General features: G+C 36.9%; 1 protein-coding gene across 3 annotated transcripts in view; it reads right to left on the reverse strand.

The window, feature by feature from the left end:
- The window catches only part of SECA2 (Preprotein translocase SecA family protein), a 237349-nt gene that overhangs the window by 44578 nt on the left and 169437 nt on the right, over positions 1–23334 (reverse strand). For all 3 annotated transcript variants that reach the window (XM_089805095.1, XM_089805094.1, XM_089805093.1), the window contains exons 28-31: positions 4541–4595; positions 4360–4429; positions 4009–4198; positions 3786–3909 (exon numbers count right to left, since the gene is read on the reverse strand). In XM_089805095.1, coding sequence (XP_089661221.1) covers positions 3786–3909; positions 4009–4198; positions 4360–4429; positions 4541–4595 — 439 coding nt within the window. The remainder of the gene's footprint in view (positions 1–3785; positions 3910–4008; positions 4199–4359; positions 4430–4540; positions 4596–23334) is intronic.

Consider the following 23334-nt stretch of genomic DNA (forward strand, 5'->3'; position numbering starts at 1 on the left):
AGCCCCTAAGTGTACAAATGTGGATGCAATGGTTTATGATTTTACTACATTCATGGATGATGATGATGATACCATGACACAAGGTGCATCTAGTACAAGTGGAACCATTTTTTGTTCAAATGATCTTGAAGTTGCAACAGTAGGAGGAGATGATGAGAATGTGGATTTTCTTGTGAATCCTTATGATTCATAATCTGATTAGTTGATTGAATCTTCAATCATGAACTAAGTTTTGATCTTGTTGGAATCTTGAACATGAGCAATTGTTTATAACTTGTCTATTGAACTTATTTCTGAATTTCAATTTGACTATTTGAGTCGATGAAGTTTACTGTTTTACATTGAACTATCAGATATGAAATATCTTGAATCTTGATCAATGGTGAAGTATCATACTATCAAATGATTTATTTTTGTATATTTCTTGCATTTCTTTGTATGTATATATTTGCATGTATGTATGTATGTATGTATACACACTTCCTCCTACGCCTGCATCCAAAAAATAAATTCCCACATCCATTTTCGCACCCACTTTTGAATCAGCAACTTAACTTAGAATGTCAAAAGACCTTATGAAAGTCAATTTTTCCTTATAAGAATCCTAAAATTGTATGGAAAAGAATTTCCATTCCAAAATTGCACTTTATCCTGACAGAAATAGAATTTCCATTCTTATGTAATTCAAAATCCAAATGGAAATAGAATATTGACTATTAAAATGGTCAAAATCTGGATGGAAATAGAATTTTCATTCTCAAAATGCACTTAATCCCAATGGAAACAGAATTTCCCCTCCTAAAATGCACTCAATCCTAATGGAAATAGAATTTCTACTCAAAAAATGCACAAAGTCCAAATAAATGAAGAATTTCCCCTTGAAAAATCATGAGAATCCCTATCTAGGTTAATTTTCTCCATTCACGAGGAGATATTAGCAATAAAAAAACTAAGCGTTGGACCAATTTGTCCAAGTGAAGGTCTATTTTCCCCTTTATGATATTAAGAACAAGGAACAAAGTTAAGAGCCAAGGGGAAGATCGATTTTCCCACTAGGCTCTATATGTAGAAAATTTTAAGGGAATTACCTTATCCAGATATATATGGATTTACCCCTTTGCCCTATTGAACATTTTTCCACTATCCAAGGCTTTGGAGAAATTTTGAGTTCCAAAGTCAAGAAAATCCAGATTGAAGAAGAATTTCCCTTTGTCCAAATAAACATGAAATCTCCGCAAGTCTAGAAGGTTATTATGGATGAATGAAAAATATAAGTATGGGTGTTAAACTTATCCCTATATGGGTCAATTTTCCCCTTATGGATAAAGAAAAAGGAGTAAGCAAAAGTCCAGATGAAGATCACAATTCCCCACTTGGAGATGGACCAAAGGAAGGGAAAAAAAATGGTAATGAGGATCCCGATTGACCACATGAGGATCAATTTTCACTCTTGTGGAATAATATTTGATTGACTTGGAAGAACAAATAACAAGTGATAATACCCTTAGCAGTCGACTTTCTGTCATGGATACTTAGACAAATTCAAAGTGAGAAACATTAAATATTATTACTTATCCTCATGGAGGCCATTTTTCCACCAGCATCATGAAGTTGAATACCTGAAGACAAAAATCCATGAGAATGCAAGCAATTTTCCTTCATTGAAAACCCACCTCTAGAATCAAATGAAAAACAAAGATAAACCTGAAACAAATTAGAAAGTTGAAGGAATAGGGTTAGAAATCGAATAATTAATGGATTATCAATTTTAAATGAATCCCAAGGAGTTACATTCAACTTTACACAAGTCCCAAAATTATTTCATACAATGCAATTTTAATCCCATGTTGGCTGTGTGGAGGAGATGCAATCCAAAAACTCTTTTAAAAGAACCTCTAATAAAAAAATAAGAAATAAAAACTGAACAATGGGTTAGATTTCATTATCAAGAATCGGTAAAAGAAAGAGTCAAAGAGTAAATACAAAAATCATCCAAGGTGGAGGAGGGTCAGAACTCGAACCCAGCAAGAAGGAAATATAAGAGGTGGCCAAAGAAATCAGATTGCAAGTGAGTGGTGAAGAATACAAAAGAAAAAAAATTCAAGGCCATGGCAAGCACCGAAATGGTGAGTTGATGAGAGAATACAAATGTTCTCAGATTTAAATCTAAAACTTCTCCTCTAGTTGTGATTTTCATAAAACATCTTACGATTGGTTTTAGCCACCAAATAACATGGAAGCTGGTTGCAGTTTGTATGAGGAATAAAACCGGGGTTCCAAGATCAAAAACAAGCAACCAAGAGGTTTGTAAGTATGAATTCTGCAGAATCAAAATCGAAACATACATGAAGGGTTCTAATTTTTTTAAATCATAGGTTGCTTCCAAGACGTCAATTCCTGTTTGCATTCACTGCAGACACTTTTGGGGGATTACATCTAAATTCTAAAGGCCACAACCAGGCCGAAAGAGTGTTGGTTCTCAGACCAAGTCTGAAACTTTTCCTAACGGGCGATTTTTTGCAAAATTCGTAATTAATTTGTAGCTTGTCCAACTGAACCATGGATCTTTAAAATTAAATCATATTAGTAAATAATATAATCAAATGTATTAGTTATTAAAATTCAATAGTTAAATATTTAGTTTAAAATTACTATATTTTTTTAGTATTCATATTTAATATTTTTTTTTTTTAAATTTAAAAATATCAAATAATTAAAAGTAAAAGTAAAATAAAATAATATTAAGAAACTTTATGCATGTTATAGATGGACCTTTAGCAAACTTTAGTTTTATTTATTACTAATATCTTAGTTACCAGTGGACTGGGTAAAGGGGAAGAGGCGGATGTGCTTGGCAAGTGCACAGGAAGCATTGAATCTCCCTATGGATGCGCATCCCCAGGGAGATTTAATGCTCCCTGGGCACTTGTGGAAATTATTGCCACAGAAAAAGTAATTCACACACAGAACTGGAATAAATATTAAACTTTATGGCCCACTTGATACTTATTCACGAATTTCATTCTCAGACTATATACAAATATATTCTGGGCAAATGTTAAGCCAATAAAAAAGCTGCTTCTAATTATTCCTCCCAGATTATATAAACCAAAAATATTTCTGTAGACTTAAGAGCAAACCCCGATATTTTACTTGCAATGTATTTCTCAGGCCCACATTATTGATTTCTGATATAAAGTCACTGGGAAATACAGTTCTGGTAATGCTATAAATTATTTTAATAAATTCAAACATGAATCATTAATTTATTATATTCAAAATATATATGTGCAAGTAGTATATTTCCAAGTGCCAATAATACATATTTTGAAGTATCCTACTATCAAATGATTTAATTCTCTCTCTCTCTCTCTCTCTCTCTCTCTATATATATATATATACAACTTTATTATATATGTGTGTGTGTGTGTGTTTACACACGCACACACATAATAAAGTTGGCCCAGTGAGGGAGCAAACACAGAAGGACAATCTTCACGAACACAGAATGGGCAGGCACAGGAGTGTAAAATACAATATGGCAGAGTCAAGACAGTCGGTGGTGAACCCCAACCTGTTCCGACACAGTAAAATAGAATTTGACCCATAAACAAATCATGTCCCTGGCCTATGCTATAATTTAGTTATAGCGTATGCTTGTAAACCTGCACATAACATTCATTTCAAGTATTTACGACAAAAACATACAATCAGCAGCAGGATAAAAAAATGGTATTTTTTAGTTATATTGCTTTTGAAAAAGATATGAGAACAGTGTGTTGTACCTCAACTTCTTGAGAAAATGAGTTATCATAGCCAGAGTCTCTGACTGCTTCTATGTAAGAAGCGATCAAAAAATCTCCAAAGTATTTACGAAGAAGATTGACAATGTCCTGGTACTTTCCAGACCTATATTTAAAGAGATCATCCAATGAGGCACACTAAATGAATTCATTGGAAGAAAGTCGAAAATAAACAAAAACACTATCTAAGATATCCCATACTTACATGACTGATCCGTCTGATGTAAGCAGTAGCCAGCGCTTGAAAGAAAAGGCCTTTGCATGGATTCCTTTGAACATATCTGGAGGCACCGGAAGGCTTGGGATATGGAAGGTATCAAGATCTTGAATGTGTTTTCGGCGAAGGTGTTCTAGAGATGCTGCAAATGTTTCTTCAGCAACACCAAAAAACTTATCTGCAAATGCAAAAAAACTTACAGGAATAATTAAAATGTAAATAACCCAATCTCTCAGTGCAAGGTGGCAAACATGGACCTGGCCTAATAACAATATTAATGCAATGGTTCAAGAATGAAACACCATATAAAAATCATATATTTAGTGAAGTGAAACTCACCGACAAATGCTCTGTGTGTAATAGCATGAAAGTCATCCAAAAGATTTCGTAAATTCCAGTATCTAGGTGCCTGAATAAATTAAAACATTAGGAATCTAAAGATACCAAATTATGTAATCTAGGTTTAAATATAGAAAAAATTTAATGACACGGTTTTCTTCCAGATTAAGTTTCCACAAACCTTATGTGGATTTACATTCTTCAGAACAATTTCATCCATAACAGCTTGCATATATCTGTAATTTAGATTTTTCACATTAGTGTAGGATAGCATTTAATCTGCATTTCATTCCCATCTATTGATAGAAGGAAAGCTGGAATAATTTTTTTTATTCTAAAGAAACATCTTACAGGATGATACAAAACATTTTCTCTAATTCAAATACAAGGAAAGCTATAGCCCATAACAGAAAAAAGCAGAGCTTCAGTGCTATATTGGCCAAAAGTCATAAGTTGAAAGAGTATTTTCATTGTGATTTAAAACAGAAATGAATGGAAATAAAGATGATTTGTTGCCAAGGAGCAGATATTAGAAAAGGCATAATGCACATATCTGGTATGAAGTTAGAAATTGGCTAACCATACACATGATTTGCAGTTTTGATCTTGATAGTATAAATACTGTAAATGTAATTTGTTTCAGTCCACAAATATAACAAATGCTTCCTTCACTTTGTACAAGGCATAATTATTTATAAAATATATTGTCATGATTGTCACTGATGAAAGGACAGCTCACTGCTGAAAATATATCCATCATTAACGAGTCAAAAAGTGGTAATATGGTCAATTTTGACTGAGAAGGAAACCAAACTTTAGAGATAGATATCACAAATTAAGAACAATGTACAAAACTGTGCATAATGCATACATGTGCCGCATGTACATAAGATATTGACAACCTAAAATTGCACTATTGACCACCAAGATCTAGGAAGCCAGGTTCTTCCCCTGAGAGCCCCATGTCCTAGTCCAGTTCATCTCATGTCTGGGTCTGGGTCCGGTCCCTTGTGAGTTCAGACAGGGTCAGACCAACAGACTATGGTCTGGACCTGCCAAAATGGGGAAAAGCTGGGAAGAATTTGTGCCCCCCACCTCCCCACGGCAGAACAAGTGAAGAATTTTGATACATTTTTTAAAAAGCTAATTTTTTTAACTAAAAAGATCGACACCCCCGCCTAATTTCTGACCATAAAAACACTAAAAAGGTGAAACCTATTCCATTTATGCACTTATAAGTGAAAAGCAAAACTTTTTGTCTCCATTGCTGAACTTCCTCTTTTGCTCATCATGGCTCAAGGATTGATACATGCCCCTAAGTTGATTTGTATGTTATTCCTATGTGGTTGCAAGTGTTGAGAACTTCTCAAAGACATTGAAGATGAATATTTCAAGAAAAGACGTAGCTTTTTGTAGTTTTTGTATTTTTTCCTTGCATTTCTCTTTTACAAAATGGGCTGAATCTCGCAAGGTCTAAGCTATTTTGAGTGCTATTCCTATGTGGTTACAAGTATCGAGAACTTCTCAAAGACATTGAAGACAAGGATTTCAAGAAAAGAGGTAGGTTTTTGTAGTTTATGTTTTTCTTTTTCAATTTTTTCTTACAATTTATTTTACAAAGGGAATGAACTCTATAGTTTAGTTTAGTTTTTTTCATTTAGTTTGGGGCTTTGTATATTGTTTGTAAATTCATAGAACGGTAACTGCTTCTAGCTCTAAGAACTCCAAATTCGAAGCAAATCCCAACTTAGCTCTAAGAAAATATGTACAATAGTACAACAACTATCAGGTGGAAGAGGTTACATTTGGATTTGTAGCCATCTAAGTTACAGTTTTTGAATCTGAATTCGAGTTCGTCAAGCACAAAATTCAGATGAGATTCGGCGAGGGTAAAAAAATTGGAAAAAAGTTTGACATTAAATTTCACTTATATAGATTTTTTTTTTAAAAATATAAGTAATACATCCACAAAGATCTTACATTAGTTTTGACATTGCTAAATAATTAAACTAAAGAACTCAATTTCATTTTTAAATTAAATAATATTATTATAAATACCAATATTATAATAATATCACAAAATTCGGATGCAGTTCAGAAAGGATAAAAATTTGCTAAAATTCAAGCTTTATGGATGAAATTTGGTGTATCCCTGTGACTTAGGTAAGCATTGCAAAGAGCAATATAACAAATCATATAGTCAAGTAAAAGCACATTTGTGCTTTATCGCTCATAAAGGAACCAGATTTTGTCCAATCAAACCAAGAATTAGAGGGAAACCTTAAAGTAAAAGCCTTCTTATGATATTGCTATCGGGATTCAACTGTGTAGTTTTTTTGAGTCAAACTCGTTGACTCAAGTTTCATGAGTACTAGTTCACACAAACCCATCTCTCAGGAGAATAAATGGAACACTTAGCACTCATTTGATCTAGGTAATGCTAAGCACCAAGACTTCCTAAGAGCTCACCCATCTTAGTACTACTCCATCTCGAGCACACTTAACTACAAAGTTTTCCTCCATGGTTAAACCCACTCTTCTTGCAACCCCATTTGCAAAACCTTAACCAAGTGTTGTACCTTATTAACCATTCATTAGAAAGCCCCTTAATCTCATCAATTAAAAGTAGGAGATATTTTCCACAGGAAGTCAAATTGTGCTATTACTATCACGATTCAACTATGTAGTTTATTTGAGTCAAACTCATTGACTCATATTTCATGAGTGGTGGGTCACACGAACCCATCTCTTATGAGAATAAATGGAACACTAAGCACTCATTAGATCTAGGTGATGCTCACAGAGGTGAACCACTAGGACTTTTAGGGAGGTCACCCATCCTAATACTACTCCAGCTTGAGTGCACTTAACTATGAAGTTTTCCTCCATGGTTAAACCCACTCTTCTTGCAACCCCATTTGCAAAACCTTGACCAAGTGTTGTGCCTTATGAACCATTCATTAGAAAGCCTCTTAAGCTCATCAATTGATAAGTAGGAGATATTTTCCACTACAAGTCAAATTGTGATATTGCTATCAGGATTCAACTATGTAGTTTTATTGAGACAAACTCATTTACTAATGTTTCATGAGTAGTGCTTCACACAAACCCATCTCTCATGAGAATAAGAGGAACACTTAGCACTCACTGGATCTAGGTGATGCTCACAGAGGTGAAGCACCAAGACTTCCAGGGAGGTTACTTGTCCCACTACTACTCTAGCACAAGAGCAAATGACTACAGAGTTTTCCTCCATGGTTAAACCCACTCTGCTTGCAACCCCATTTGTAAAACCTTAATCAAGTGTTGTGCCTTATAAACCATTCATTAGAAAGCCCCTTAAGCTCATCAACTGCTAAGTAGGAGATATTTTCCACAGCAAGTCAAATTGTGACATTGCTATCAAGATTCAGCTGTGTAGTTTTTTGAGTCAAACTCATTGACTCATCTTTCATGAGTCGTGGTTCACATGAACCCATCTCTCATGAGAATAAATGGAACACTTAGCAGCCATTGGCCCTGCATTTTTGTTTTATCGTGCCTGTTGCTATTGCATGAAGGCATTTTTAATAAAAGATAGAAATAGTCAAATGTTAAAATGCTAAGGTATTTTTGATAAAATATGAAATAGTAAAATGTTAAAATTTGATAGTGATAGCCTTGTAAAATATTAGCATTAATCATAGTTGGAAAGCTCACAAGGTACTCGACAAGTTTTTTTTTCCTATGAGATTTTCCACTAAAAACTCACCTAAAAAACATATCATGTTTTTAGCGAGTTTTTCCCCAAAAGTCAATGAATCAATGAAAAAGACTCAGCTATAGGTGAACAAAAGTCTTGGGATGCCAAAAAGTGGATTTCATTTCGTTTGCTCTCTTTTGCTTCTCCAATTTTTTTTTAAAAACTCCCAACCTTCTTCAAATCCATTTGCAGCAATTTTGCACCAAGGAGGGAAGATTAGAAGTGGATTTTCAGTCCATTTCAAAGGGAAATAGGATTTCTATGTAGGTTTTCCATGGTTTTATTCTTTGTTTCTTAAAACATTTTACTTCATTTTTGCTGCATCTGGGTTTTTAAAAAGTCATCAATGCATTACCTTGGTACTCTTAAAAAATTCAAATTCCAAAGAACAAGATTCATCAACCTGTTCTGACATTTTTATTTTTATTTTTTCTTTGTTTTCACCGTTTTCCAGACCTTACCTATTTTTCTTCTAATTTGAATCTCTTATTTCTATGCAAAATTATTTAAAATCTTAGATTTATTTAATATTTCCTGATTTCAACAAATCTATATTGATTTAAACTAATCGATTTTTTTCTTAATTAAACTATTAATACCTTGTGCTTTCTTTTGGCATGTGTAGGCTAATACATAGAGAAGGTTCTACATCAGCATTAGCTTCAGGCTCTGTCCTGTCAATGTCAGTGCCGCCATCATCATTTGCATGCACTCGTCTCCAAGAGCTAGAGACCATACAAGGATGTTAGTTATCAGTGTATTAATATTATTAGTGGACAATGACACCCCAACAGTTAAGAGTTCAAGCAAGCCACGCCAATGGTTGACATATAAAATTAGAGGCTATCGTACTTAATACAATGTGTTAAGGCAGCACAATGAGTATGGTGAGAACCAATCAAGCAATTTAAATAAACAATTATAAGATTATTATAACAGTAATCCATGTGTTGAATCCCAAAACCACAAATTGGGAATCCAAGAACCTGCCAATTCTCCAATAGGATTCTACAATCAATTATGTCCAACGAATGAGAATCAACTTGATTCCCCTATGCATTAGCTCTACTACACCCAGGTAGGTAGACCTTCACCTCAAATGCTGACTACTTGGTTCAAGGTTTTTCTATAGCGAATTTAAGCTTTGGTGAGTTCTTTGGTTGGCAAAGTCCTTAACTCCATCATAATAAAGGAAGATATAGATTTCCTGACTTCAAATATAAATCCAATAATAATACTTCAATGATTCAAAAGACCAACGCCTTTGCTTATTCGGGCAACAGAATCAACTACAATGACGATTTCCAAATACAACATTATAAAATTCTACACACATATACTATCAACAATTTAATAATCAAGATGTGACAAATCAAATATATACGCAATCTTAGATTTGGTCCAGATTGAAATTTAACTCCTTTGGGTGGGAGACAAACTAGACACGGATATGGAAACAATTCGATATTTCACTATATCTATGATGATCACATTTAAGGTGTTAAATGACCGTGTCCACTTATCTAACATTTAAATTGTTTGCAGAATTTACAGATGATTATAAAGCACGAATCAACTGTAATTTAAATCTCCATGCCTTCTAACTAAACAAAAAGCCAAAAAGGCTTTTATTAATCATTAAAATATAATTTATGGATTTTGTATTACAAAGCCATATTTAAAATTCCTTATCCCTCCATACAAATGAAAATGAATGTGTTTCTTCTTGTTGAATGTATCTTGTTTTTATTCTCCCATCACCACTCCCTATCTATACTTGATAATATAAAGGAAAGTGACTCTTCAAATTCAAAAGTCGTGTCTTGTTTAAAATAATCACACCTCTTATTGTTTTAACAAATTATTTTTATTAATATATCGTAGCCTTTATAATGACTTTAATAGGTGGAATGATTTTTTTTCCATTTATGCCAAACTAGAAGACTTTCAACAACATCCATTGTCGCCTGCATAACACGATACATGGATTCCAATTTGCTTACTGACCTTCGACTTCAAGCGGTGTTCAAACATGTTTGTTGAATATTTTATCGGGCCTGTAGTAATCTCTTCAAACATTTCAATAGCTTACGCTCTGCTGGAGTTGTTCATTATTGCATCACTGATTTCCTTGGGTGTCTATAACTTACGGGATCATATTGTTGGAGTTGATGAAATCCAACTCCGAAAATGCCCACGATCACCTGCATGCAAATAACCTGTCAAAGGGAAGCCAAGGAAGGAAGAGCGTGGAGCAAGGGAAAAACCCTAAACGGACATGAGAGAGAACAAGATATGCAAATACAAGAAATTATGTATTTACAATATGCAAAAGATGTTGATGATACAATGAGGGAGCTCGAATATAAAGAGCTCAAGAAATCTCCTAGAAGACTCTAGGAGATAAAGTTGACAACTAAGTATACATCCACATGAGGTGGAAAGTCCTTGAACAAGGTGAGAGGATAAGTATGACTTAAGAGAGAACAAACAACCCTATTGTCAACAACTTATAACTAACTCCTAGACTACAACTAATAAATGCATTTACCTAAGTAAGCTTAAGTAAATAGAATAAATAATTAATAATTAATTAATTATTTACTGTAACACCCCCCTTAAGTGCAACTTAGGGAAATGCCTTAAGCTCACAAAACTAAGATGAAATGTAGAATGGGTCCCGACAACGAGGCCATATTAGGTACCCATGTACAAAGCAAAATGATGCAACCTCTGAAAACGAGGAAAGAGAGAAAACCACGTGGGAAAAACCCTCCCCCAAAAAGAGGTAAGAACCTAGTGAAGAACTGAAGAAGCCTCCAACTAAGGGAATGTCCCCTAAAACAGGAACAAGGAGTGATCATGAAGAGCATCACTGAAGCATGAAGAAGCTGCAAATCTGCCAAACTGCTGATCTGAAGTACCACCAAGGAAGAAGATGGTACAAACCGAGCATGTCTATATGGTAGATGATCCATCTCACCGAAATGCATAGGTAGCCAACCACTGCAATCGCCGTGTATATAGGATCAACCACTAAATACATAGTTCACACTATCGAACCATCAAACCAAGGGTGCATTAGAACAACAGCATAACCCCCCCTTAATGCAGACGAGGTGAGATGACAGGCAACTGAGAAGATGGGCCAAAGTCTCCTGCAGACGAACCAAGAACAACAAGAGAGGAAGAGGTACAAGCACCTATAAAGACACGGTCACAATGACGCTGCATGGAGCTAATGTCGTGGAAGGGACACTCACTTGACAAAAGGAGAAGGCCTAAAAAAGCAAACAACGATCCCCCCATGGTCTTTATAAAAATAGTGCATGTACAACTGACTCGAAAACAACGTTCATGAATCTGAAATGCAAAAGTGACACTTTATCTCAGTGCAATACAAAAGAGCTTGCAAATGATGTCTACAATGACCAAAACAGAAAAAAAGCTGATACAAAAGATAGTACAGCCCAAAACAAAAGAAACCATGCCAGGAAAACGATCCTCGGACCTAAAACACCCAAGATATCCACCATAGAGAAAAAACACCAAAAACATGATAGAAAGAGCATGGGCCAAAATTTAAGGAAAAGGACTACATTTCTGAAAAGATGACAGAATCAACTTTCCAAAAATATAACGTTTACAAAAAACTGACATAGGATGCAAAAGATATGCAAGTCGGAGTCAAAAACATAACTCCAGATTTCAACTGAAAAAACAGGTAACAAAACTACATCAAAACCTAAAAATAGCTACACCAAGTCTTCGTCTCGGAACCAGCTTTTCGACATTTCTTTCGGATCGGAAAAATACCTCTGTATGCTCAAGTTATGGCCAAAAAACCACAAGTAGGTCAAAATGACCTTGGAGAGGTGCAAGGGATGATGCAGGGATGACACCATGCTGATGTCAGCAGATCATGAGCTTAAATTTGACGGCCTGCGGCCCGTCGCAGTAAAAAAGAAAGCCAAATGGCGGATGGCTAACGTGGCAAGGGCCACATGGCAGCCTTACCACGTGTCACGCAAACTGGGCGAAAAATGCCAACTATGCTGCTCACGGAGTGCTAACTGGGCTCAAACCTGTCCACGTGTCACTGCGTAGGAAATCTATCAAACATTGATGTGTGCAAGCTAATCAAATAGCAAACTGCCACGCAGGCTGGAGGAGCGGGAGCGTCAACTGGGCAGAGTTCCCCGACGGCGGACCAATGGAGCTGAGCTACGGAGGTTGGACGTCGGCGGAGGCGCTGACTGAGCGGCGCGCCAATTGAATACTCTGGCTGAGGCGGAGGTTCAGGCAGCACTTCTTGCAAAGCATTGAGGCCGCAATGGAGCTCAGGGCAGCGCTGCCTACTGCAGCCGCTGTAGGCCACGCGCGAGTGGCTCAATGGCGGCCCCGCGATGGTTGCGCCCGTCTTTTATATTTTTTTTTATTTTTTTGAGCAAATCCATCCGTACAACCATACGGAACCTCCCCCAACTAAAAAAATTTTGCCTCCCGGAGCCCTATCTCCAAAAATGACGAATTTTATATGGATCCTAGCTGAAAAGTGCCTCCTGAATCCAATGGCAGTGTCCATTTGGGCCCAATGTGCTCCGAAAATTCACTATTCCCCCAATTTGAAGAAAAATGCACAAACAAACTAGGGTTTGTGACTTCAAATCACAGCTTCAAAAATCCTTCAATCAAGGAGCAGCAGGAAGGCTCTGATACCATGTAGGAGTTGATGAAATCCAACTCTGAAGACGCCCAAAATCACCTACATGCAAATAACCTGTCAAAGGGAAGCCAAGGAAGGAAGAGCGTCGAGCAAGGGAAAAACCCTAAACGAACATGAGAGAGAACAAGATATGCAAACACAAGAAATCATGTATTTACAATATGCTAAAGATGTTGATGATACAATGAGGGAGCTCGAATATAAAGAGCTCAAGGAATCTCCTAAAACATGCACTATTTTTATAAAGCACCATTTTTTGAAAAGTTAGATAATTATCTAACCTCTTAATTATCAATGCTTCTTATAGCACTAATCTCTTTCACCTCTTTATGGTTCAATATATTTTATCCATGACTGCTTTTTCAACGGGGCTTCTAACTCAAAACTTCATTCAATTTCACAAAATCCTTTAGCATTTTAACATGAATCAATGACAAGGCTTCATCAAATCTCCAGCATTATATCTTAAATGAAGATCTTAAATTTTGTGAAAATTTGGGCTCCATCACAATGTACGAATGAGAAGCGAATGCCTTACTAACAAAGTGATAACTATCATGAAAAATTATGCCCAGCGATCAAGGAAGGAAAAATCACTAAGACAACCGATTTATTTACAAACCCAACTCATTATTGTACAGCACTATGAATGGCCATGACAAGGAGAGAGTGTGGTGTCTTTGAGTGAGACAAGTAAAGAAAGGAAATGTCTGTCAAACCAAATGGATGCAACTCCTTAGTTAGCACAATATAAAATGAGAATTGATCTCATCAAAAAATAATCATTCAGAACATTTTATCTCTTCAATATCCAAATTTGGATCTTCTCATTTAAGCAAGTGCCTTATGGCATTAATTAATTGCAAGAAAATAATTGCAGAACAGAGACAGCTTCACTAATTGCAAGTACAGAAAGCACATATCAGAAAGAGCATCAATCTTTGAGTTGCAAACATACAATATGTTAAGATCTGAACGATACTCCCACTTTTGCATGATTCTATTGTTATATCAGACACAGCAAAGCATATTGCGGCAAACATAATATCATATCGATTGCATATATATATTGTCTATATCAGGAACAGCATCATTTTACGTAATTATATACCAAATACAGCACATCACGCTTCTAAAAAAAGTTATAAAAAATCATACTTATTCTATATCAATGTATCAAGATAAGATAAAATTTATTAATGTCCAATAAAAGGCCAACAAGATGGCCCATAGGATTGCTGAGCCAAAGCAAAAGTCCAACTAAACAACAGGAGCACCAAACAGTGTCCAGGGAAAGAAAAACAGAACAATAGGGAACAGCACAACCAAATAAACAAACCTAGCTAGTTTCTCCGAGCCACCAAGAAGAAGTCAAGGACCAAACTGTAATGTCCCCATTGGTTGCCAACATCAGAATTTCAGAGATTAGCCTAATATTGGATCCTTGTAGGCTAATGAGGATGGTTAGAGGGTCTTCTAAGGATTGATTCATCTCAAACATTCAGTGATTTATGGATTCCGCCTTCGTTCATTATCATTTGGACTCCACTTGCCATACTTACTATGTATAGTAAGTCAGGGGTAAGAGAGATGGACCCTTTCTATTTTTAGAAAGTGTATTTGGTCACATGGGGAATTATGAGGAGAGACTCCTATTTTAGACAGCATGGCAATCAAACAAGTATTTCAAGACATATTAAAGTTCAAGTGACTTAAGTGATTTATTTAAATATTTTAATGTTATAAAATAATAAAGTAACTTAAGTGACTCAAAGACGAAATTGGCTTTTAATCCCATATTGCCTAGTTGTTTGTGTCTTCTCTCATATTGAGGTTATAAAAGCATGGAGCTACAATGGGATTGCACCACAGATATATCTTATTTTACAAATCCTAAAGGTTGCTTAAATGTGACTAGATATTTCCTAAGGACGAAAACCCTAAAGGAAGAATATAGAGACTAGACACAAACCTAGTATCTCACATTTGCATTTCAGAACTGTGATTCCAGATTATTGCATAGAAGACTTAAGAAGTGGAAGTTCGGTGGCAAAAGTATACAAGTTTTTGAAGTCATTCTAGCACATACAACTCAATACTAGAAATTTTGTGTTTGGACAGCAAGGATAGAAGTCAGTTAATCCTATAGCAGAGGAGGTTATTACAGCAACAGTACATCGTGTAAGTATACACCCCATTATCATTGATTTTCATTACCAGCGCTGTCCTAGCCTCAAACCTACAATAGCCAAGTACAAGATTGATGGGAATAGCTAATTGTCAGCTCAAACTCTTACCACAGTGAGAACACCGTATGCAAATATTTTTGCAGCCAACAGTGACAAGGACGAAGAGAATAACAAGAACAACACAGGGGGGTTAAAGGGAAATTGCAAAGACGTCTACATGTTCTAACATGCAACCCACAGACAGTTGCGAACTATAGCATTATAAAAGGCTTAGTACGAGGTTTAATAAATTACTGCAAGGGAAGCCACTATCAGTTGAGAACAAGTGGTGTAGGAAGTTCAAACTGGTCATGGGTCAAGACATCGCAACAGGACAGTTTTATAGTGGTTAATGCATATGTAGAACTGGGTTGGGTGCTGACGGTTCAGAGTTGAATGTCAATGAGGGCAAACTTAGGCCACCAGCTGTCTGCAAAACATTACCAAGTTCCTTTTACCATTTTTTTGTGTTTGTAAATTTGACTAGTAAATTGAACATAAAGGAATACGTTGGTATTCATTCAGAGCTTACTCCTTCATGATTTAGATAGTGTATTTGGTCTATTGATACTGGAAGATAGCATAAATTCAGTATTGTTATTTCCGAGATTTCTACTTGTTTGCAAGTTCTTTTGGCCATATCTCTACATTTTCTAGAGTTGGACTTCTTACATCAGTAACAAAGTTTAAGTTCTAGGTTACTGTTGATGTCAATTTTTTATACCACATAACATATTAGCAATTGAATATCTAATATGGAGTATCAAACACACAATCCTCTCTTGAAAACTTAATACTCATGGGACATGAGAATAACTCCAATGTTCCTTACACCTGTGGATACTAACTCAGTATATCGATGTGATTTGCTGGTAATCATGTAGGCGGCCTCACCCTATTTGTTTGAGGATGACTCGACTTCGGTGGAATGGCAGTGATGGTGATTCGGTGTGAATGCTAGATGATGTTGATGAAGAAGCTAATGGTGATGGAGGGTGAATAGTCCTATGACTTATGTCTTTCTAACTCTCTTCTTCAAAATTCTAACTCCTAAACTACTTGCTATTCTACTCCTACTCCTATGAATGGAAGATTAGCAAATGGACTGGGATTGAATCTAATGGAAGTTAACCAACGGCTCCACCTCCATAGATGCAATGATTCAAAGGAAAATGCACTAGTTTACCACACAAGGCTTCCCAACAAGCCGCTAGGATGCTAGTGGCCTAGTATTGATCCCTATAAAACATCTACTAACGCTATCATGCAACTATTCATCTACTTTACTCTTACCTAACAACTTGAAATGCAATCCACTTTAACAACTTGAAAAGAAATTTTACTCTAACTATTTGGAAGTAGAAATCATGCAATATTACCAAAGGCTCTTAACCACCATGCAAGTCACAACAATGAGAAAGAAATAGCGAATTTTGGCATTATCTTCGCAACAATTTTCTCCAACCATTACAAACGAGAGCAAATGGCCTTATATAGAGGCCAAAATGTACAACCAATAGTAGACATAAAGAGGCAAAACTGACGATCAAAATTGAATCCTAGAAACCCTAATTAGGGTTGCTACCCCATCGGCCAATGAGAAGATGCCACCTGGTCAATGGACCAATGAAAAAAGTGAAAAAGTAGCAACCAATGAGAAGGCACCAAAATGGTGACCAATCAGAATTAGACACTCGTCCAACCCTAGAAGAAAGAGAAATTGCCACTTGGGCTTACATCAATGATCTTCTAATATAAATCTCCATTTTTTTTCGTTCTTTTAGCTAAGACAATGAACAACCAATTTCATCATGATGCTTGCCTGTAGTGTCTTCTCATGGTTCTTCTCATACTCTTTTGCAAATCCAATAAAGGCATTGAGGGAGGAAAGGGTGCCCAAATGTTTCTTCTTGATAGCAACCTTTTCTAACTCATCCAATCTTGATCCAAGTCTTGTCTCATCAATGTCCTCTTCTTTGATGTCTTCAAAATCAAGTGCCACCCCAACGTCGCTCATCATGATTGAAATGGAAGTTTCGACACTTAGGCTGTGATGTGCAACTACCTTTTGTATCTCCTCGAGTGTTCTCAATCTGGTAGTCAAGGCAACAAACCAAGACTCAACCATACTCAATCCTCTTTCATCAACGAACTTGGCCCTTTCCAAATATTTCTCTGACGGCCCAATGAATGCCTGTAGCCTGGGAATGGCTAAATCCTTGATCGGAAGGAAATCTTTCCACTCCCCTTCAAATATTCTAAATTTGTTTTTAACAATCACTAATGACCAAAATGTCGAGATAAAGGAAGGCAAGAAATTTCGCCCGTCTTGGATTGTATCATAGATCCAATCCTTGACTTCATGTAGCTGAGCTGATATCTCTTCTAGGTTGCTCCTGCTATCTTGAGGAAGGGCTGCCTGGTGCAATTGTTGGATAGGCTGGCAATCTCTCCAATATTTGTTCTTGGCCTCCAACTTTATGATCCTTTCATTTGCCTTCCTCAACCTTTCTCTGATTGAAGCTATACCCTCGTGGATCTCTTCACATTCCATGTCATCTGTGTTTCTTCCCAAATTATGTTCCACTATCTTATATTTCTTGGGCCGCAATCTTGTCCAATGCCTTGTTGATTGTTGGTATAGCAATCTGAACCTTTCGATGACCATCATTGTCGCTTCTGATTACCTTTGCCACCATTTTTGCAACCTGATTCTAGTTCTCGCTATCACTTTTCTCTATTAATCCTTGGATGTCTTCTACTATTCGGGCAGTTACTACCTCGCCTCTTGCCATAAGTATTTTCCTTAACCATAGTGGTGTAGTGCATCTCCCCAAATCTGGATTTGTTTCGACTAACAAAGCATCACTAAGAGCCTCAGGTGCCTGACTCATTTCCTCAATATCAATCGACCCATCTTCTTCTTCATTAGTAACTGCCATGTCATCTCCATGTTGGTTTTTTGAGAGAGGAGAGTACCCGGTGCTATCACTGTAACCACTTGACTCTAAATCAGAGCTCACATCTACTGCAGTCCTTTGTTCACTTGTGTTATCTTCTTGGCCTCTAGCCTCTATCATACTTTCCCTTGACGGTGCTGCATGTTGTCTCTTTGTTGGAGGTTGTGGATGTTCTTTGCTTTTCTCAACCTCCAAAGCTCTCTTCTTGCTTCTAACTATTTCTTGTTGCCAGCTACTTCCTTCGCCCTTTTGTCTGACTGATCTTGTTGGACCTTCTTTTGGCTTCATCTTCTCATAAGGGGAATCCTTTGACTTTGCAGCTTCCTTAACTTTTCATTGTACCATGACTCAGTATGCAAATCAATTGCTCTTGTAACTACCTCCAAGGAAGGATCCTGATGATCATCCCAATCTACTGGATTCAACTCTGTTCCTTCTACTGTATCATAATCTTATCTCAACACATTTCCATCATCTTCCAGTTGATCGGGAATATCAAGGCCTCTCCATTTGATATCTCTCATCATGTTCACCGACAATCTTGAGAAAGCTAGCTTTCTCACATGAAAGTCATCCTTGGCATTGGCCCAAAAGTCCTCTATAGTGAGAACATGTTTAAACGCATTTCCATGAGATACCTTGATAAAACCATTAGGACCGAATGCTTGCCTTGCTTTCTACCATCCTAGATAATATCAATCCAATTCCTTCTCCGCAACTGCAAAGGCAACACGATTGGGGCAACTATCATTGTCAATTTTGAATGAGAAGGTAATCTCTGTCTTACCTTCGAGTCTCATTATTCTATCATAATGTTCAAGTTGCCTAGCCAATTCCATCAAAACTACCTTGTTGAGTGGGTATCTTGGAAGCCTCTTGGGACAAATTGTGCTTCCCGCTACTCTAATGTAGGTGAATTGCGAAAATTGGATGAACCAACTCCCATACTTCTTTATCTTTGCTTCTGCTTTCGGTGAGAGTCTCTTAGTAGGTGTCCCTTATAATACCCTTACTGTCTTCATGGCAAAGCGTCACAAAACATTTTGCAATCTTTGTTGTTGTGCAAATGAAGCTGAGGATAGCATTCATGCACCGAATACTACCCCGCCCCACTGCCAACTTCTCCTTTGGCTTTAAGTCCCGGACTTTTATATAATCTAGCAATTAGGTAAAATAGATAGGATCCCATGTAGAATTGCTTTTGGTTTTGTATGGTTCTAAGTTGCAACTCTAGATTCTCGCTTATGATCCTAGCCCAATCAAATCTTCTTTTTCCTTTTTCAATTTCATCAATAAAGAAGTAAATCCAATTTTCGAATTGCATACCTTGAGCTAAGCCCATGATCCGGCTGAGAAGCACAATGAGATAACCATATTCTGATTTGAAATCTGCCAAAGTGAGCCTCAATGATCTGGTTACTCGTATCTTTCCCTCGTGTAGCCAATCCTATTTTAGATGCATGCAATAAGCTTCCTAGTTATCCTGAAATGTCTTGGCTGCCTGATCCATCGTCACCACTGTCATGCTCTTGTACTGGGGAATGTTAAATGCTTCTTCGATTGCTTGTCCACCAATGTTGGCCAACACCCTCTTCCCTTCATCAAAAACGATGGATTTACTAATCAGATCAAACTTGGATGCGGACTCCATAACCAATTCTGGACAAGGCAAGGTGGGAGGAAAAGTTGTTGCATGTACAATTCCAGTCTTGTATATCTTCTTTGCCAAGGGGGATTGTCCTTCCTTTAGTCTATCTTTTACCTATATCATGTTTACTATACTGACATTGGTATCGGCTATTCGCCTCATTTTCGAGAAGAAAGTTGTTTTGGGCATCATATCCTCTGTCTTTCTTAGTATTTGTTCACTTAGGGTTCCTGCTTGCACTAACATCTACCATCTAAACATTTATTTCTGCCCCTTCATTCTAAGTGATATGGACTACCCTTATCGAGCTCCAATCTTCTTTCTATCGATGAATTCTACACTTATTTTTGCCTCACCAAATGTCCTTTCACTACACTTATCAATCTCCAATCTTCAACCTAGGTGTGGGACTACCACTTATTTCTGCCTCGTCTTTGCCTTAGGATGGACTACACTTATATCTCCCTCTCCAATACCTAGGGTGGTCTAGCTTATTTCTGCCTCTTCAAATGTCCTATCATGGATTCTACCCTTATCAATCTCCAATCTTCAACCTAAGATGGGATGATGAAGTGGTGGATGATGAATGCAAGGAGAACCAAGAGAAACAAAACTAGACGAGAACAAAAAAGAGAAATTTGCTTAAGGATCCCTTTCAACTCTAAATGATTTGAAGTTATCTTTACCAATGAGCAGGTCTTCTTTTCGAATTTAGGATTAGACTTTGAGAATTTCAAATCCCTTGCAAATCTTGATGCCCTAGCTAGAAAAATCAGAATTTTAATCCCTTGAAACTATCCACCATTTGCCCAAAAAAATCAGACCTTTGATCACAATAACCTCCTCCAAATAAAATAGCCCAAATTAGGGCCGAAATCGCAGCTCCTTAGCCCCTCATTATAGAAAACCTAGCAATGTTGTCATATAAGTTTGTAAAGGCATCCCTATAGTCAATTGTGTAAAGCGTAGCAAGAGGATGAGGGAGGAAAGTAACATACACCAATGAAAATATCCCTGAGTTGTGATACACCCAAGCCCACTCTAACCCACATGAATCTAGCAAAACCGTCAAAGTGAACAATATAAGTTGCACCTTGAAGCAGACTACTGACAATGCAAGCCACCCAAGTCCCTCACAACCCCCTAATATCAACCTCATCCTTGTAGACCAAAAGCCAGTGAAAACCAAAAACTCTAGGAAGTGGGTGAGTGAGACTCTCATTTAATAATACACACCAAGAAGCAACAAGCAGGTGAGTGAGTCACCAACAATAATAATATCCTCCATCACAAAAAACCTAGCAATGTTGTCTTACAACTCAGTAAAGGGGTCCCCCTTTGGTCAATTGTGCAAATCGTAGCAAGAGGATGACTACAGAAAGTAACATTACGCAATGAAAATATCCTTAAGACATAATCGACCCAAGCCCACTTTGACCCACATGAATCTAGCAAACACATCGAAGTGAACACTAGAACCCACCCGTCAAAGCCGGCAACTGGTAAGGCACACCACCCCACCCAAGCCGCCCACACCGAACCTCATCCTTGTAGACCGAGATCCAATGAAAACCAGACACACTAAGAAGCGAGTGAGTGGGATTCTATGGGCCTCAATGACACAAAGAAGATCAGCGTAAACAATCACATTCTGAAGTAAACCTGGTAAGGACCAAAGGGACACACTGATGTTCTAAGAGATATCATGCAAGGACCTGCCCTATGTTCCTTCATGCCCAACTATGCCTGTGACCGCAATTTAGCAACAATTGTTGCTCAAGTTTTCCAACTTGAAGGAAATGTATCTCTAACCACAACCTTCATGTTCCTAATAACTACCCACTTGCCCTCACCTATATATTGCATATAAATTATTGAACAAATTAGAAATAGAGAGGTGATATCATGCAAATCTCCAATATTTAGTTCAAGGACAAGAAATAGATACTATAAGCATGAAAAGTTGAATTAATTGTCCCAATATTCAGAGTTGGCTAAAAGAGGAAAAACCACACAAATAACAAGTATAATAATCGAGTCTATTACACGCATCTTACAAGTTACAGATTACTATTAGTATTGATAATTTCATAAAATATGTTTTGACTTGGCTTTCTAACTTGAGATGACCCTAACTATTAAAGTCACTAAAGAACCAATGCTTAAACTGAGACAATTCGTAAAACACTTATTTTGTAATCTGAAACTGTACTATAAAGATAATGTTCTATAAATTTGCCAAACTATTAATTGGAAAAGATGTCTCAATCAATTCACTGAATGTGCTGGCAATAACAATTGCAATGGTAATACCAACAATATTTACTCAATTCCGTTACCGGTCTTACAATATTTGTAACAAATGCATAATAATGTCTGAATGTACTTAGTTTTCAACTAATAGAAACAACATCAAGAACCTGAGATTTATTGCTTCCATGGAACCAGCCTGACTGTAATGCTGCTAATGGATGCGGGCTTGCCCTTTGCAATCTGGAGATTCCTACCACACGGGTCTTTACTCCAATTAGGATGGCGACTGTTTTGAGTTCACCGCCGTATTGCAATTAGAGTCCATAAATCAGGATTAACCTGACTACCACTGTGATTTATCTATTATATTTCGTAACCTACTTATCGAGCGCCCAAACTGATGGAAACGTTATTGTTGCTGCTGCCAAGACAATGTGTGTAATTGCTGACGAATTTACCAATACTGGAGCGGGTAGCCGAACTATGAAGATGCAGTATGCCGCTCGAGTGAAAAAAATGCTTGACTGGAAGCACTTGTGGTTAGTGCGTCTCTACCCGCAATCTGCCCTTGGATATCTGCCGAAAAAAAATGGGTTCCCAGACTGAGTCGAAAATGGAGTCCTGAGTAGCTGTCGGCTCATTCAAGTAAATCGCTCAATCTCGTGTGATAGACCATCCTAGCCCTGATCCGAATTTCGACAATTCTTCAATAAGATGGTAATTAACTCGTCTCAAACAATCCAAAAATGCAAGAATTCTCAATTTGGCCTTAGGCCACAAACTTCCGCCCTGATGAAATGACTGTAACGTCACCTCCAGTTTTTTTGCAATAATTCGAGTGGTATTCCACACCCTCAAAATTGCTTATCAATGGGAGTTTTCGTTCCCAAAGATAATTTGAGAATTTGCAGACCAAATGACTACAAATTGCTCCAACTGAAATAGAAGTCGAATCCACAAAAACCGCTTGTCCAAATGGGTGCCTCTTGTCCTCTATTTATTCACTTTTTTGAGAAGTCACTGGAAGCTTCCAGAAACGTCTTTTATACTATCTTATTATAATGCACTTTTATTATCAAATAACTTTATAAAATTAAATAAATAACTTTATAAAATTAAAAGTGCAATCTCAATTCAACATTAGAGCATGTAGGCCCCATTTACTGGATGTAGCAAAATGCAATCATTTGGCAACAAGATGACTCTCTCTCAAAATCATTTGCCTACGAGAGTCGATGATAGGCAAATCTACTGTAGGAATTGTGTCGCTAGAAAGGGGACATGACATAAATTAAATAAATTGAGGTGGAAATATGACAAAACTCCAAAGATTCACCCTTCATTTATTGTGGTCAAACTTGTAATGCATCCAATTGTGAGTGCAATCCGAACATGTTTGAGGCCATCTACACAAATAG

This window comes from Cupressus sempervirens, chromosome 10 (assembly GCF_028749045.1).
Source record: "Cupressus sempervirens isolate cs-2001-9-10 chromosome 10, ASM2874904v1, whole genome shotgun sequence".
In the NCBI taxonomy this organism is placed as follows: Eukaryota; Viridiplantae; Streptophyta; class Pinopsida; order Cupressales; family Cupressaceae; genus Cupressus; species Cupressus sempervirens.